Genomic DNA, 18579 nt, shown 5'->3' with positions numbered 1-18579 from the left:
CCTTCAACTTCTGACGACTCTGCTTACCCCTGTAAATAATGCAGTAGTTAGCTTAAAACATAACATTGGCTCTGAAATTTAAATATTCTCTTTTCTGAACACTCCTTACCAGTCTACCTCAGCAAACTGCCTAGAGGCAATTGTAAAAGATGAAACTCTCAACTTGCTTGACAGCTTGAACTGAAAACTGTTCCTCTCTTCTTTTTTACCGGCTTATAGAAACTAACTGCAACTAGGCTCTCCTATTTGCGATGTGCTCTCCCAACACTTGCTTCCACTGACTGTTGCCTATTCCTTCTCTTTGGCTATCTGTCTTTCTGCACAGTGTTGGGTTTTGGTTCCTTGGCAAATCACAAATACTGACTTTTAAAAATATGTCCTTATCTTCTAAACTGCCTTGCTGCTTCTTGTCTTTCAAAACTTGCAGCTCCCATTGTCTCCTTCTTTCCTCTGTACATCTACTTTTGTAATCTATCAAATATTTTGTATTCTTTATTGTACTTCTCTAGTACTTCTCTAGTGACTGCTCAATTTCAGAAACGTTGAATGCTTAAAAAATAAATCTCCCAGTACTGCTCCTTGTTTCGTAGATGCTCACGCTCTCCTTACTCAAGCCACGCCTGCCCGAAAGAAACTGTTCTGATTCAAGATAGAATGACTCACGCGTAGCAGGATCACACTGTGCACAACTAAATGGATTTCTTCCACAAGAAGCGCGCACGCACCCTAATCTCTTTTCTATGGTCCTTTCAGCAATAAATAATTGCTGCGCCACACCGTGGTCTTCGGGGCCGGCCTCACATCTCACTTCGACACTAGGACATACGCTGCTAGGGCCTTTCCTCTGAAACGCTAGGCACTAACTTGATGCGCTTAAAAAATACAATATGAAGCTCATGCTCACGCGCTGCCCAAACTCAAAACGCCTTATAATGTTAAATTGCAGGCACCTTTATAATGAACTCACTTAACATATATTATTTACAGTTCCAGATAAAAACTGGAAATTATACAATTAGACTGATGCTTTTCTTCAGTTTCCTAGAACACTTTAACTGTCATTTATACTGCAATTTCACAAGTTTCAAAAGTGGAGACAAGTTCCTTTTACTGTCACTTATCTGAATGAAGTCTCTGATTTTTTTTCCTGAAAAGTGGTTTCTTTACTGGGATTTCTGAAGTTGTCAAGGAGTTCTGGAGCACAGCGACCACTCCTTAACAGGTTTTGAATGAAAGGCAGTTTAGAACCTCTCCTGAGGTTCCAAACTACATCACAGTAGTTCCAGACCAATCACTGCTGACCAGGAAGTGCTCCATCAATTGTTGGGACAATAGTTGCTGGCTGATAAAATGATCAGATTAAGGAAATATCTTTTCCACACAATCAACTACAAAATTAGTAATGATGCCTAAACGGACACCTCCTGTTACCCATGGACCTGACATCGCCAGCTTGAGCAGATGTGGAAACCAAGGCTGTCCTGCGAACATAGGAGCAATCAGGATTAGGGTTACTTGTTCCTGGTGCCTCTTGTGCACTATCCTGCTCAGGAGTGGTGTTTTTGGGGGACAGCATGAGCAATTTTCCCTTACCAGTTCATCCACAGGGCATTTCCCTTGGACCCTGGCTGGGGAAACCTGGATGATAAGTTTGGGCATTGTGCGTTTAGCTTTCTGGCGAACAAGCTTAGTGGGGGGTTACCTCATAGTGAGAATATTCTGTCTAGGATATCTCTGTCAAGTTGCCACTCGTGTTCTTCTGGTAGAGGCCAGAAGAACACGAGTGTCTGCCAGAGGATTGAGATCCCCTGGAAAACGTTGGGATGAACATCACAAAAAGTAGATCTACGTAATGCATGCGCGACGGATGGAGATATTAAGATTTCCATTTTTAGATTTATTTTCTTTTGCATTGATTAGAAAAAAGATTCTTTGCCAAATTCACAATTTTATTCCAAAATAGAATATTCTCTTAGAATGTATTTTCTTAACATAAAGTTCTGTTAATGCATCAAATCTTCAAGAAAAAAAACCTCAACACGTGTTTCAGCACTAAAGTAAGTAGTTTTTTTGTGCTATTGAATTGGTCCTTCTGGTGATTTGGCCTGCTTTGATGATTTGATTGTATGGGCCACAGCATAAATCCTTAAATTGAGGTTTTATGTGAGGTGTTTTTAACTTCCATTGTCTGGAAGGTTGTTTTAGCAAGAGCAGCAAAGAAAGCAGAGACGCTGAGATGCCTTTCGATGCCTGTTCTTTCGCACGCGAAAGGAGGGCCTTCTTATATGCGGTGTCCGAACCGACCTTGACTTTTGGTTTTTGGGAACTGCCATTAGGCAAAAGCGTGCGCGATGATCCAGAGGACAGTGAGGAACGTGTGACTTTATCCCTGGTCACCGCATGGGCCTCAAAGCTCAACAGTGTTTCCGATAGTCGCCCATGGGGTATATCCTTAGTGTGTGTGTGCGTTTGTGTGTGCCGTGGCCGCCGAGAGTCTTCTCCATAACAGGTCCGCTGGCCTGCTTCTCGGAATCGGGGGCCCGTAATTGGGGTTCCGACGGGCCCCTGATCGCCCTCTGGGTCACTCATGACCCTGCAACTGTCCTCGCTAAAGTCTTTTGTTACGTCTATGGAGGCCTCGGTCTGCATGGCTAAAGCGGTCCAGCGTTTCATCCGCCGATCCTTTTAGGTTTTCGGCCGAAAAAGCGGACAGGATTTACAGTGCTTTTCGGCGTGATCCATCAGTCCTTCCACAGGAATTTATGGTGGCAGGAGGGACAAAATGTAAACCAGGTTTTTTCCATTATATTTTAACAGGACAGTTGGGCGAAAATAGATGAAAGGGAATGATGGGGAAAACATTATCTAAAAGAAGTCAGTATAGAGAACATCCCCCCCCCTGTCCTCCTACTGTAATGGGTCGAAGCCCAAAAAGGCCTGTAAGGCCGCATCTGGACGTCGATCGATCAATCGTCGACGCTGTGGCTGTTTGTCAGTAGCAGTCTTGTGGATGAACATTCATGCGGCGAGGCAAACAAAAGAATAACGTCTACAAGTATAACTTTAGTATATCAAAGGCATCAGCCTGGAAGAGAACTCTGCATTTGCGACCGGGATCAATGGCAGAAAAACACAATCTGAGGGACCTCAGCGTGTGAAGGACCATGGGTACAGTACACATCAGACTAGGAATAGGATTACTAATCATGACCGGTCGACGTCCGTTTGAGTTTAGAAAACAAATCTTTTAATACTCTGCGACTTACACTATATGTCAGACTATGCAGAGCATGTGAATCTAACCAGATAAAAGCACCAGAAATATGATTATGGTGAGTAATCTATCCCATATAAAGCGGCATGCCCCAGCCTACCTGTATTACCTTCATGTTATTTCCACAGAGGGCTGAAAGGTTCCCCAATCACTGCTCATAGACTACAAATCAGAGCACAGAGGCTGAACTCTGAATAGGTAGTGTTGTTTAATGTATTAATCTGGAAATAGATATAACAGGAACTCTTAAATACATTTACGCAACAAACAAGAACACCATTTCTGTACAGGCTTTGTTATCTCACGTATAACTAGTAAGTGGGGGTTTGACTGATGCCAACCCTCAGATTATAGCTGAAAGGCCTAAATGTAGGCATACAACCGCCTGATCCTGCCATGGAAGACTGAGGGAAGTGTTTCCAGGCCCCACAAGACAAAGAATGGGGTGGAGGGGGTGGGGGGTCATAGGAAAAATGGGAAATCAAGGGAAAACACAACAGCAAAAGAAAACTTATATTGGCCTTGTGACAATCCTACCATGCAAATGCATGGCAAGGTTATAAGTGCAAGGGGGAAGAGGGATAAGTGCAATATATGTGGGGGCGGGTAAGTGCAGAGAAGCAAGTCCCAGGGGAAAGAGGGGGGGGGGGGTGGAGAAAATGCAGTGGACAGAAGGACTGGGTTGGGATAGTCTGAGAAAGGATGCCCGAGGGCAAGTGCAGGCATAGGAAACTGGCAGGGACAGGTTGGGGGGAGGGAGGGAGGGATTCGTCTGGTCCCTGTAGGACTCTGAAGGGACCGGGACCAGGACCAGGTCCCAGTGACAGCGGCAGGTGGAGAGTGTAGCACGGGAGGGGAGGAGGGAAGGAAGAAGAGAAAAGGATGTTATTGAGACATTTCTGGAACTAAAGAAGATCCGGCTTAAGTGTGATGGGGGAGGGAGGTGCCAGCCGAAGAGAGGGATCTACCTCCCACTCTCTGCTTGAAGAAACGTTAGAGGCAGAGGATCGAAGGATTCTGGCTGGGCAGTATTACGGGAGAGAAAGCTGTATGTAGAGAGGTCGCAGTCCCCAGACAGCCTTGTGGATGATAGAAAGGGTTGTGGATTTGATCCTTGCAGTCACCGGGAGCCAGGAGAGATTTTAGGGCTGGAGAGATGCCGTCCCTGGGCTTGAGGCCAGGGTTAAGTCTTGCAGTTCTATTCTAGATTAGTTGGAGGAGGCAAAGGGAGGAAAGAGAAAGATTTAGGAAGAGGCTGTTGCAGTAGTCAAGCCTAGGGAACCAGGGCTCTGGAGACATTGAGCTTCTGGAGGAAGGTGAGGAAAGGTAGAATGCCCCTGAGGAGATGGAGTTGAAAAAATTGGACTTCTTGGCAAGGTCTGAGATGTGAGGGGAGAAGGAGAGAGGAGTCAAAGATAATCCCAAGGTTTTTTGCCTCAGAAGTAGGTGAGGGAAGGGGGATCCAAGGAGTCTGGCCGGAGAGTGAGGGGGAAACTAGGCGCAGTGTCAACATAAGGATATTGTCGGAGCACCATGTCTGAATAGCAGTCAGGCAGTCAGGTATAAGGTGGAAGAGAAGGAGGAAGTAGGGGAAGGTAGCCGGAAAGCTATGTGTCGTCTGCGCAACACTGGAAGCGAGGATAGTAGGTGGAGATCAGGTGGGGCAGGCAAATGTTGCAGAAGGAACAAGTTACTTACCTGTAACTGTTGTTCTCCAGCATGGGTCTGGCATGGATTCACAAGCTCATGAATATCCCCCATCGTCAGGCTGGGAATCCTTGGTAAAGAAAATCAGTTTCGTTTCTGAACTGTCTTTCTCCAAACAACCAATCACTGAGCTCAGGGTCACACCGCCCCCAGCCAATGACTGCCATCTACCTAAGCCCCTCCTCTGGCAGCCATCTTCAGATTGGTGGCAGTAGGACCAAGTGAAGAGCCGCAGAGCGGTAGGAGGGAGAGTTTGCATGTGAATCCATGCCAGACCCATGCTGGAGAACAACAGTTATAGGTAAATAACTTATTCCTTCTCCAGCATGGGGTCTGGCATGGATTCACATGCTCATGAATACAAGAATACATAGCAGTACACACATGCCCAACCACGGGAGGTGGCAAGGCTCAACATCAAGCATTTCATCACTCAACATTAAGCATCTCTTACCTCCTCACCAGGCCCACCTTCAGGCGAACAGGTTGCGCAGCACTGCCTGGCCAACTCTGGACTCCTCCCTGGAATCCCGGTCGACGAAGTAGAATCGCATGAAGGTGTGGGTCGACTTTCATGTAGCAGCCCTGCAGATGTCCAGCAGGGGCACGCCAGATAGGAACGCCATGGTAGCAGCGATCGCTCTGGTCGAATGGGCTCTCGAACGGCCGGGCAACGGTCAGTTTGCCAACCGGTGACAGTGCATGATGCAGCCGGAGAGCCATCTGGAAATAGAAGCCTTCGAGAGGGCCTTCCCTTGGTTCACAGGTCCAGAGTTCACAAACAGCAGTGACGTCTTCCGAAAATTCTTCGTGCGGTCCACGTAGAACTTCAGCGCTTTAGCTACATCCAGCGAGTGCAAAGTCCTCTCGTCCAGCGACAAAGGCGACGGGAAGAAAACAGGAAACACCAAGGGCTTGTTGAGGTGGAAGTCCGACGGCACCTTGGGCATGAAGGAGGGGTGTGTTCTAAGCACCACCCTCGTCTCGTGGAAAGTCAGGTATGGAGGTTTACAAGAGGGCCTGGAGCTCTTGCGGAGGTGATGGCCATAAGAAACGTTGTCTTACACGACAGGAACTTCAACGGTGCCGAATGCAGAGGCTCGAATGGAGGTCCCATGAGCCTGGTCAGCACCACATTGAGTTCCCATGCTGGGGCCGGAGCCTTCACCGGCTGGAAGGATCGGAACAGTCTCTTCATGAACTCCTTCACCAGGCGATGGGGCCACAGGGATGAGCGCCCCGGAATTCTGGTGTAGCGGGAGATAGCCACCGCATGGCTCTTGATGGAGGCCACGGCCAGCTGCGCCTTGGCCAGCGATCACAAGTACGGCAGCACTTGAGGGGCTGTAATCCGCAGAGGGTTAATAATCTGTGCACGGCACCAGACAGAGAACCTCTTCCATTTGTGTCCGTAGCACTTGAGAGTTGAGGACGCCTTAGCCTTTGCAAGCACCTCCTTGCAGTCCGCCGGGATATCGTACCTTTCAAACTCTAGTGCCGCAGGAGCCAGGCCTGCAAGTTCAGCGACTCCGGGTCGTGGTGGAGGATGGTGCCTCCTTCTCTGGAGAGGAGATCTGCATCCGTCGGCAGTTTGACTTGGGGGGGGGGGGGGAGAACGCTGACATGTCCAGAAGGTCCAGGAACCAGATCTGTCTCGGCCACGCGGTGCGACAAGGATCATCCTGCACCGGGACCGTCTGATTTGGTTGATGAGTCGCAGCAGCAACGGCAGGAACGCATAGAGGAACAGGCCGTCCCAGGGGAATGAGAAGGCAACGCCCATGCTCCCCAGCTGGGGAAACCTGCTGGCGAACCTCTGGCACTTGGCGTTCGTCACCGTCGCAAATAAATCGATCTGAGGATTGCCCCATCGTTGGAATAGCAGATACACTTGATCCTGCCGTAGTTCCCACTCGTGGCACAAGCGTAGCTCCCTGCTGAGTGAGTCGGCGATGGTGTTCTTTATTCCTGCCAGGTGGAAGGGTACTAGCAGCATCCCTTGGGCGATGGCACAGATCCTGGGCCTCCTTGGATAGGGCCGGGGATCTGGTGCCTCCCGGTTTCCGTATGTAGAACATCGTGGTGGTGTTGTCGGTGAAGGTCCTCACCACCTTGCCCTTGAGGGACGGAAGGAACGACCCGAGAGCCCAGAACACGGCTCAGAGCTCCAGGACGATGATGTGCAGGGACTTCTCCTCCGGGAGCCAAAGGCCTCTTGCGTGGAGATCTCCAGTGTGTGCTCCCCATCCGTCCAGGGAGGTATCCGTCGTCACCGGCTCCTGGTGTGCGGGGGTCTGGAAGTCCATCCCCGCCGCGAGATGCGTGTGGGTGCCCCATCACTGGATCGCTTGGCGGAAGGTCTCGTTGAGCAAGATCCTGTCTTCGAAGTTGCCCTCCGCTTGCATCGAACAGGCGTCAAGAAACTCTTGCAGCGGACGCATCCGCAGCCTGCAGATGCGCACGAGGTAGATGCACGAGTACATCATGCCGAGCAGGGACTTGATGGACCTCTCGCTGGCCACGTCCATGGCCGACAGTCGTTGCACCTTGCCCAGGATGGCCTTCGTCCTTTGCTCCGATGGAGAGGCCAATCACGCCACCGTGTCGAGCTTGGCTCCCAGAAACAGTGCGACTTCGCGTAGTTGATGGGAAATCCCTGATCCGTGAGCAGCTGGACGGTCTTCGCTGTGTGTCTGACGGCGAGTTCTCTTGTCCTTGCTCGGATGAGCCAATCGTCCAGGTATGGGTAGATGTGGATCCCCTGCAGGCGCATCCGCGCCGCTACTTGTGCTAGGCACTTAGTCAATACCCTGGGTGCCGACTTCAATCCGAAAGGGAGGGCCTTGAACTGGTAGTGCCGTCCTCGGACTACGAATCTGAGGAACTTTTAATGTCCTTTTAGAATGGGGATGTGGAAGTAAGCATCCTCCAAGTCCAGCGACGATAGGAAGTCGCCCTCCTCCAGCTGTCCCGGCACGTGCTGGAGAGTGACCATCCAGAACTTTTGGGACTTGATGTACTTGTTTAAGCAACAAAGGTCCAGGATGGGTCGCCAGCCGCCGGTCTTCTTCCTTACGAGGAAGTATTGCGAGTACACTACGGAGCCCGGGAGCCTCTTTGGGACGAGCTCGATGGCTCCTTCAGCATCGCCCTTACTTCCAGCAGCAGTTGAGGGACGTGGTTTTCCTTCCTGGCCACGGGAGGAATGCGGGGGGCAGTTTTTTAGAAACTCAAGGGTGTGCCCGCAGGCCAGGGTATTCAGCACCCATCGGTCGGTGGAGATGGACCCCCACACGCTGACGAACTTCGCCAGCTAGCCTCCCACCGGGGGTGCTCAGGTGGGGGCCCGACACTACGGCTGGTTCAGTCCTGCTTGGTAGTGGGCTTGCCACCTTGGCCGCCTTGACGACTGGATCCTCCTGACTTGCCGTGTCCTCTGTAGGCCTCCTGCGACGAGGGGCGGGCCGCCTGGCGGTATGTCGAGGAGCCGCCGCTGAATCCTTTGGGGGCACCTTGCTTGCCTCCAGAATTCCAAAAGGGCATCTGTGGTTGTTGCAAAACTCCCAAGGCCCGAGCCGTTTCCGTGATGGCCTGAAGTGACTCGTCCACTGTCTTGCCAAACAGGTTGTTTCCGTCGAAAGGCATGTCCAAAACTCTGGTTTGCACGTCCTGGTGGAAATCAGTTGCCTTGAGCCAACCACGCCGGCGAAGGCAAACACTGTTGCCCATCTGGCGGAAGCCGGTGTCAGCAATGTCCATGGCCACCGTTATGGCGTGGTCCGACGCCACCTAGCCCTCCTGCAGTATCTCCAGGGCCGCAGCCCTCTTGTCGTCCGGGAGGAAGTCCAGCAGAGGAGCAATGAAACCACAGCTCCCTGTCATATCGGGCCACAATTGCGAGGGCGTTGGCCGCTTTAATTGACGTTACTGCCAACAAGATGACCAGTCGTCCCATGGCATCCAATCTCTTCCCTTCACCATCCGGCGGGGAGGTCGAAGTTGAAGCCGTCGCCCCCTCAGCTTTCTTCTTGGACGCCGCCAAGACGACCGAATCTGGGTTCGGCTGTGCCCTAAGGCACATGGGGGCGGAATCCAGGACCCGGTACTACTTCTGGTACCGGTCTCTCTTGGCAGGGGTCGTGGAAACGTTCTTCAGGAGCTCCAGCCCCTCGTCCCAGATGTCGTCAAGCAACGGGACCGAGAGGACCGTCTTCCTCTTGGCCTCACGCCGTTGGTAGAGGAAACCTTCCTTCTTCTGTTCCACAGGGCAAAGCTGAAAGAGCTCGGATGCCCTGGCGATCATGGCGTGGAAGGAGCCAACTTCGTCGGGCGGGGAAGCCCGGGGAGGTGGTGATGGAAGGCCCATCCCGTCGTCACCACCGTCATCATCCGTCCCCGTCGTAGCCCTCTCTGTTCCTGTGTCCTGTGTCAAGGCCTTGAAGGCCGCACCGGCTGGAAGGGCGGTGGGGGATGAGTTCTCCTCCGCTTGCTTGGAGGGCTTCCAGACGGTCCAGGCTCCGCTGGGTCGTCAGTTGGGGGTAAGGGCAACCTTGTCCTCATCTCTGCACACAAGGCCTGGATCGCCGTCAGGATTGCTCCTGAGTTGTCCTCTGGCCCAGGCACCAGTTGCGACGGCGGTTGGGGAGTGGAATCCTCCGCCTCCACGGGAACCTCGTCGGCATCACCGTCGCTTTCTTCGTCGGCCTCGTCGGGATCCCTCCGGCAAGATCGGACTTCCTCAGACCTCTTGTCCAGGATCTTCACGACTTCAGCCAGCTCTTCTATAGAAGCTGTGTCCGTGTCCGTGATGGCCACCACCCCGGCCATCTTTTTCCACCAGGGTTTTCACTGGGGTCTTATCGATGGGCTGAAAAGAGGATTCCCTCCGCGGTGGCAGGGAAACTCTGGGCCCAAGGTCGCCTCTACTGGCATAGCCTCCACAGGCTTCGCCAGGGTCGCCACGACTCCCTTGATAGACGCCTTAGCTGGGTGAATGAAAGCCTTGATGACTTTGGTCACGCTTGAGGCCTTCACCTTGGGGGGAGGATCGCCTCCTCGCTCCCCCTCGGCTTTCTCCGTCGGGATCGACCGGGGCTTCTCCCGAAGCTTACCTGGGTTCTCAGACTTCCTTCCCCCCTCCCCCCCCGAGCCAAAGCGTTGGCTCGTGGTTGATGGCGTCGGTGAAAGTGCACCCTGCCTGGCAGCCGAGGAGTCCGACCATTTGGGGCGCCCGGTGCCCGTGGACTTGCGGTGCTTTGCCTTTTGTTGGGCCCCCGTCGCGGGAGCGCCCTCAAAGGTCTTAGATGACCGCTCTGACCTCTTCTTCTCACCTGCCGCTGGGCTCTTCCCGACAAGCCATTTGGTGAGGCAGATCCGCCGATCCTTCATGGTCCGTTCCGACATGTTCTGGCAAAATGCATAGTCCTTCTCCACGTGTGTTTTGTCTTCGTGAAGGCAGTAGAGGCATATAGAATGCTCGGCATCCTTGAAGACATTCTGCAATCCGCATCCAGGGCAGCTCCTGAACAGCTTGGATCCGGGTGTCGTGCTCTTTTTTCCTGGGCCATGTCCGCGCGGGGTAGGCCTCAAAGAATCTTCTGGAATCCTCCAAGAAGCGGAACTTGACGAAAACTTTGTCCTTGAGGAGCGTATAAAATTCTGAAACGGGTCCCCGTTGATCGAAGTAGAAATGGTGAAGCTTGAGGCTCGATTGACTGAAAAAATGAGGTTTAACTCTTTGAAAAATCACAAAACGCAGTAAAAGTTCGAGAGCTATAGCACGAGGATTCCCAACACTTGAGCGTGCGGTAAAAATCTGAAGATGGCTGCTAGAGGAGTGGCTTAGGTAGAGGGCAGTCATTGGCTGGGGGCAGTATGACCCAGAGACCAGTGATTGGTTATTAGGAGAAAGACAGTTCAGAAACGAAACTGAAACTGATTTTATTTTTTCCCGAGGATTCCCAGCCTGACGACGGGGAATATTCATGAGCATGTGAATCCATGCCAGACCCATGCTGGAGAACCATGGTGATAGAATAGAACCTTGAGGTATGCCACAGGTAGAGAGTGAGGTCGGGGAGAGAAAAGGACCCATTTGAACTTGGGACGGTCTGTTAGAGAGCAAAGAGGTAAGCCACGCCAGTGGCCTGTCCGTGATGCCTAGGGTGTCACGGAGACGGTATATGAGGATGGCGTGGCTGACAGTACCAAAAGCGGATTAGAGATCGAGAAGGATCAGAACAGAAGGAGAGTTAGAGTCAAGATTAGAAAGTAGGTCTTGTCTGGTATTCAGGAGAGCAGTTTCAGTGCCTCTGGCTGCTGATCATGAAGGCATCCAGCCATTTCGGTGAGAAGGGTCAGTTGGAGGATGACCAGCTTCTCCATGAGTTTGACCAAGAAAGGGGTGATAGAGATAGGTTAATGGTTTGCCAGGCACGAGGGGTCAGCAGATGGCTTTTTTAGGAGGGGGTGCACAAGGGAGTGCTTGAGGGGTTGAGGGAAAGAGCCTATGGCAAAGGAGTGGTTGCAGAGGTCAGCCAAGGCAGGGGCAAGAATGTCGATGTTGTCCCTGATGGTTCTGGTGGAGCAGGGTAGCACCTGTATAGAGGAGACATTCATAGAGTGGACACCTCTTGAGATCTCATCTGGTGAAATGGGAGAGAGGGAGGCAAGTATGGGGAGGAGGGGTGGTCTGTGGTTGAAATCATAACCACCATCAAAGCCACATTGTATACAGACGGCATCCTCCCAGAATCCATCCTCAAGACCCTCCCTGCAGAACCGCTCCTTCCTTACCTGGAGATCATCAACAGCTCCTTAACTCAAGGCACCGTCCCCATCGACCCTAAAGACAGGACACATCTTCCCCCTCTACTTAAAAAAACCCACTCTGGATCCCGATAACCTAGATAACTATTACCCCATCAATAGTTAAGGTGATGATCGAGAAAGCGCTAGCTGCGCAACTGCAGCAACACATCGACACCAACAATCTCCTCCAAACCTACCAATCCGGGTTCAAACACAGATACAGCACTGAGACAGAAACCATACAGGTGGTAGACGACGCCCTTAACATCCTTGACAACGGCCACCCCTGCCTCCTAGTTCTACAAGATCTCTCGGCCGCTTTCGACACAGAAGACCACCAAGCGCTTACGGACACCAGACATCGGCGCATGGGAATCAGCAATCTTGTCCTAAGCTAGTTCAAGTCCTACCTCGCCAACCGTAAGCAGTTTGTTCAGATGGACTCCTCTAGATCACAAAATGCTACCCATCACATGTGGAGTCCTGCAGGGTTCCATCTTCTCCCCATTTATTACAATTTATACATGGAGCCGGTGGTAGACCTAACCACACACAACATCCACATCCACAAATATGCTGACGACACACAGCTATACCTCAAGATCGACTTCATCAAGGACATCCAGAGGCTCAAAACCTGCCTCTTGCTGATCCAGTCTTCGATGTCCAGTGCATACTTTAAGCTCAACCCCTCTAAGACCAAATTCCTACTCCTCACCAACAACACCGAACACTCAGACATACAGACCTGGCTATCAAACATGAACTTTGAGGGATTCACACCGATCTCATCTCTTGTGCCAAGTCCCTTGGGTTCCACATTGACATAAACCTCTCCCTCAAGACGCACATAGCTAAGAAAACTCAGACAGCTTGGTATCAGCTCTCCCTCGTGCAGAAGGTCAAGCCCTTCCTCCCTCTCGACAGCTTTAGATCCACTGTTCAAGCACTGGTCTATCCCACCTGGATGGGGGCAATGCCCTCCTCCCAGACCTCCCGTCGTCCTCCCTTGTGCCCCTGAGAAATGTCCTACACGCAGCTGCACACCTCATCAAGGGTCTGCACAGATGTGCCCACATACCCCCAGCCCTCATCAACCTTCACTGGCTCCCACTGCAAGCCCAAATCACCTTCAAGTCTTGCTGCATCATTTATAAGGGCCGTTGTCACCCAGCAACCACATGGAGAAACTTAGCATCTCCGGCAGACAGCATACCACCAGAACGCAGGACACCAATCCGCTGCTGCAAAAAGGAAAGGACCAGAAAACAAGCCTTCTCTGCCAACGCCCCAAGATTATGGCATCTCCTCCCTGCCAGAATCAGGCTCGGCCCCACGCTCCTACATTCAGAAAAGAACTCACGACCCACCTCTTCAAGAAGTCCCTCATCCTCAACACCTAGGCCATCACATCACCCCTCGCGCCACCCGACTCGCTAGATGCCATCCGCCCCTCTCCCCCCGCAACCCAGTACAGTGCTACCCCTCTGTATCCCACACCTACTGTATATTTACTTATAGTCATTTACCCAAGGGCACAGGCATTTGTGATGTGCCGTTCTCCTGTGGACATTAAACATTACAGGCTAGCACTGATGTGCGATTTCCACCTCTTAGGAAACCAAGCAGCACACGTCTGTCTCCGTGCAAACAATGCTCATCATCTTGGAGGCTTTGGAAAGCAAACATTAGCTCGGCTGATTGGTCTTCCTATTTGCTGATCTTGGAGGCTTTGGAAAGCAAACATTAGCTCGGCTGATTGGTCTTCCTATTTGCTGATCTTGGAGGCTTTAGAAAGCGAACATTAGCTCGGCTGATTGGTCTTCCTATTACATGGTCTTTTAATCTGCTTTGATAGCGGACTTGCAAAAAATGTAAAGTGGGTCTATGATCTTAGGAGGCCCAAAAAGGGTTTCTAATCAATTTTATTGCCCCCATAGCCCGCCCTTTACACCCTCCGGTATGGTCAGGCAAGCTATCCTCCGGGCAGTGGGTCAGGGGGTGTCACAGTGGGTGGGAAAGAGTAAAAGGTTGCTCTATTCACAATAACATGTCCCCCACGCACCACAATTTGGGAAATCTTTTCTTTATGTAAAGTGTACTTCGTTTTGGCAGCCTTGAACAACCTTTAAAATACAAGAAAAAGGCTGCATAGAAAATGAATCCTGCTGACAATCGACAAGGACCTACTGTAGGTCTAGGTGGGCAGGTGGGAGGAGCAAAGTGCTTAGATGCTAGGCATCTGCTGTGGTACTAGGCACACACCAGAAATCCCACTGGAAGGACAGAAGGGACTGGCACACAAGAGTAATACAATAAACAGAGACCCAGGGTGTAGTACACACAATGAGCAGACACACAATACAACATTGAGCTTGCCAGTCGGCAGAGTACGTACATTTGACATTGGCCTGATTTCTCCTCTTTGATGCGGTCAATAGATCGCCGCAGTCTTGGGTTTTCAGCATCTGCAGGACATATCCCCTCATTTTGGTTGCATTGCTGCCTTTTGCATTTGCCAGATGATGCATGGCATTGACTTTTCCTTTGAGACTCCACCTACAGGAAATAGAACAGCAAAGACACAGTAAGGGGGACGTGGAGACCAGCAGGGACACACCTCTGTGCGCATACAGGGAGCTCCTTGGTACACACCACAATGTACTGAGATAACCCACTTGACCCCCACATTCATGGCTTCTCAACTACTGCAGTCAGACCACTGAGAAACATTGTTCTGACATCAGAAAGGGAGGTTCCCCCCCTGAAGTCCTTCTAACAGAGAGCACATCTACATTACCTCATTCAAACTACTGGGAAAATTCCATTCATCAGAAAGGGAAGCACCCTGGCACACATCTTTCTTAGAAACATTTAAAAAAAACACACACACACACACACACACACACACACACACACACACGTACGCACGAATAGGATTCTAAGTATAAGCTTCTATTAACTAAAATTGGAGGGTTGGAAACTGGCCTAACTTGCCCTATGCGAAAGTGGGATTTCCCTACCTAAATAAAACTAATGATAGTCTGCGTCAGGAAGTCCAAAGCAAATTTCTTGTGTTTGTCCAAAATCTATACTTGCCCTCACATGGATCTGCATACAGTTTGTAGGGATGTCAGCATCAAATAAGAAGTGGTGAAATGAAAGTTCAGAGCTTCTTCCCTTTTACACCTTAGAACTGGAGTTCCCTTCTCCAAGTTTCCAATAGTTCACTTTACAAAAGGGAGGATTCCCTTCCCCAAGCTTTCAATTCTAACTAAGTTAAAAAAAACAGCACAATTCTTCAGGATATTCACCGTTCCAAAACAACAATTCCTCGGGACACTCACCAGCTCTTCCGTTTGGTTACCTTGCACCAGTTCATAAAGGTCAGTTCTTTAGTTTCAATTTGCACCGGTTTTCATTTATTCAATCACAAAGTGGCTTTTCCTTTATGTGGGTGTCTTCGGTATAGGCAAAGTTATCGGACCACACGGTCCATTTATTACATGTAACGCAACCAACACCTTACTTGCATCTGCTGCATAAGTATCTTGCCACAGTTCCAGCTTCACGAGAACGCTGGACGGATTCCTTTCACTCACCCTTGAAGCTTTGTTTCTCCTTATCTCACCATTCACTTGCAATGACAAACATAAGCTTCCCAGTACACTCTTTTGCTAGGAAACTCTGTTTAAAGTCCTATTTGAACCAGCCGTCTTGCATACAGGTTTACCTTTCTTAACCATTCATTTCTCTCAGTAATGTGCGATAATATCTGCTTGATTGACTCTTGGCAAGGTTCATCTCAATCATTCACTTATTCTGGCTTTTTAGCCTTGCTTTCATGTCATGTCATATCATTGCCAATTCACTTCAGTGTTATTCATACTTTCTCTGGTTTCATCACATTTCATTGCTGTACTCATTCTGTAGTTTCCCCAAATTGACTTAAATAGGTGATTTCATGCATTTACAGTCTCTTTATCCGTTTTCATATATAGCAAACATCCCCTTTAAACCAGTGTCAGTACGCCCCAGGCTCCCAGCACTCCTGGGTAGACTCACCGGTGTTGGTTGGCATGTCCGGCGGGTGGTGTACGTCTGCAGTACTCGTGTCTCTGGGAAGCATTCTCTGTCCTGCCGGTCCTCCCGCGACTTCATGGACAGCTTCTCTCTCGCCCAACGGTACAGACAAAGCACCTCACTGCCTCTGTGATACCACCAGTTCCTTCTCTGCTGCGGTTCGCTGGGCAGTGCTTCTCTGGCTCTCACCCGGTCTCTGCAGCTGCTTCTCCAGTTCAGAGGGAAGCTTCAGCTTTCCAATGCAGAGCTTTCTCGCACCTTTCTGCTTTCCACCTGGGTCTCCCACAGTGCTTGATCTGCATCCCTCTCCGGCTTCCCTGGACTTCTCGGGTGTCTCGCTTCCACATGACAGCTCTCTCCTGCTCCACTTCTTTCTGCTTCCAGCACTGGCCTTTAAATATCCCGCCAGCTGGACCAGGCTCTTGACAACTAGACTGCACACCGTTAGTTCTGTAGTCTGTTGTCAGTCTTTGTTGCATCTTCCTCGTCCCAGTACCAAAGTATTACCAAGGAGCCTAACCAGGCCCACATCAGCCACTTGCTGCAGCTGATTGGCTGATATTGTCCTTTAACGCCCTGATTGGTAGCCGGCTGGCGTAGCAGCCCACTCCATCCAAGGCCCACGACTGCAAGGCCATTGCCTGTTGCTTGCCGGAGCTGCCGTCTGCCAGTCCCCCTGGCCCAAACAGGCAGGCAAGCCCTACAGTGAAAGTGCAACGCGACCTCGCTCGAGGCTACTTGGTAAGAGATACACCAGCATTCCTTTGGCACCCTCTTGCTCCCATAACCTAACACCTTTCCCACGTGTTAACTCATCACCAGGAGGCTCGCAATGTTTAGTGTCCCTAGAGTAATGAACGTATTAGTAGTGCACCCTGCGCACGCTCAGCTACCCCACACACGGTCACCATTGATGTGCTCCTCCTAAAGGCACGACCACGTAGCTGTAGCTGTTGCTCTCACGTGACTATCTACGAACTTGGGCCTATCGCCCCACCTGCTCACCCCAGCGCCGCTCGCTGCACCTAACCAAACAGTTGTTTGAGTGATGTACTAATGACTTGAAAGGTAATCTAACTAATCTGATTGCTTACAATATATTTATTATTACTGCCACGGAATGATACTGCACTGTCCCTGTACCTTGATCCATCCGGCATGCCCAGTCTGCTTCACCTAGCTCCTTACCTACTTGCCAACCTGTGAGCATTACAACTGTTCCTTAATGCCAGTGACCTGTATACTACATTTGTGCCATGTGCCCGATTTCGAACCTAGGTACCACTGCCTATCTGCATACCGCATTTGTGCCAGATTTTGAACCAAGGTGGATTTTTACTGCTTATCTGCATACTGCATTTGTGCTGCCCTGCCCTGAATTGAATTGCACGTGATTGTATTGCATTTTGCCCTGCTCTGAACAGCCATATTATTGAATTGCCATATCACTGAATTGCATTATCCCTTGGTCTGAACTGCCATCTCACTACTGCAGTATCCTTGTGCCCTAACTGCCATACCACTGAATTGCATTATCCCCTGCTTTATTACTGTACTGCAGTACCCCCCTGATCGGATATGCTACTGCGCATTGAATTTAGTCATTATTGCACCTCTGAACTCCACTGACTTGCAGCTGGACATTTAGACTGTCACCCTACCCTATCAGTCCTGCCTATACCCTACCTCCTAGATAGCATCCACATTGCTATTCCCGCTCTGCTCACACAACGCCAGCGCTGATTTGCAGAAAATGCTAACTGTATTACTCAACCTCTGTGCGATGGCCACACTCGCATCCCGCCCTTGCCCTACCACTGAAAGAAACAACAAACTTTGTGCTAGACTCTCTAAACTATATGAGCCGCCCCGAAGACTCCTTTCTGACTCCAAATACGAATCCAAAAGCTACCATACTAGAAAACCCATTGCCCTAAACCACCACCAAAGGTCCCACCATCCCCATAACTAAGTCCAAACCTATCTCTCATACAAACATCTCGATAAAAACGGATGAACATTCCTATAAAGGAGCTCTCCTTAATACAAGATCACTGGTCGCACATGCACTTGATATAGCAGACCTAATCATTAAAGACAAATTAGATTTTATTGCTCTAACTGAAACTTAGCTCCACAATGCAGTAGGCCCGTCTCTAATGTTGGCCATCCCAGATGGCTATACCATATCCAGGCAGGACCGGGTGGGCCACCGTGGCGGCGGCATCGCCATCATATCCAAAGAAAGCTTAGCCCTCAGACTAGCCCCGACTCAAACCCTGCAATCGTGCAAATCCCTCACTGCCAAGCTCCCTATAAATAACACCCAATCCCTCACCATCCACCTGGTCTACAGACCACCTGGTCCGCTCGGGACCTTCGAGGAAGATTTGCATAGCCTACTATCCAACAATGCGAAAACCACCTCACAACTACTGCTACTAGGCGACTTCAACCTAGGGTTTAATGATCCAGCAGAAATGCATGACTCCACCATAGCCAATACTATCTCATCACTCGGACTCTCACAAAAAGTCAACCTACCCACTCACCTGAAGGGAAGAACCCTAGACTGGGTTGCCGATGCTAACTGCTCAGAGCTCATCTCCTCTACCACACCACTACCGTGGACCGACCACTCCCTGGTGTCATTTAAGCTACTGACCTCCAGACCATCTACCACAACTGTGTCACTGGCACCACCC

General features: G+C 50.5%; 1 protein-coding gene across 2 annotated transcripts in view; it reads right to left on the bottom strand.

Moving 5' to 3' along the window:
* Nucleotides 1-18579, bottom strand: part of ODF2 (outer dense fiber of sperm tails 2) — a 1029707-nt gene that overhangs the window by 561702 nt on the left and 449426 nt on the right. For both annotated transcript variants that reach the window (XM_069609164.1, XM_069609165.1), the window contains one exon: nucleotides 14190-14350. In XM_069609164.1, the coding sequence (XP_069465265.1) occupies nucleotides 14190-14350 (161 nt within the window). The remainder of the gene's footprint in view (nucleotides 1-14189; nucleotides 14351-18579) is intronic.

Source organism: Ambystoma mexicanum, chromosome 8 (assembly GCF_040938575.1).
Source record: "Ambystoma mexicanum isolate Mex_15411 chromosome 8, UKY_AmexF1_1, whole genome shotgun sequence".
Classification (NCBI taxonomy): domain Eukaryota; kingdom Metazoa; phylum Chordata; class Amphibia; order Caudata; family Ambystomatidae; genus Ambystoma; species Ambystoma mexicanum.
The sequence above is the reverse complement of the archived record's forward strand: the minus strand, read 5'-3'. Positions and strand labels throughout refer to the sequence as shown.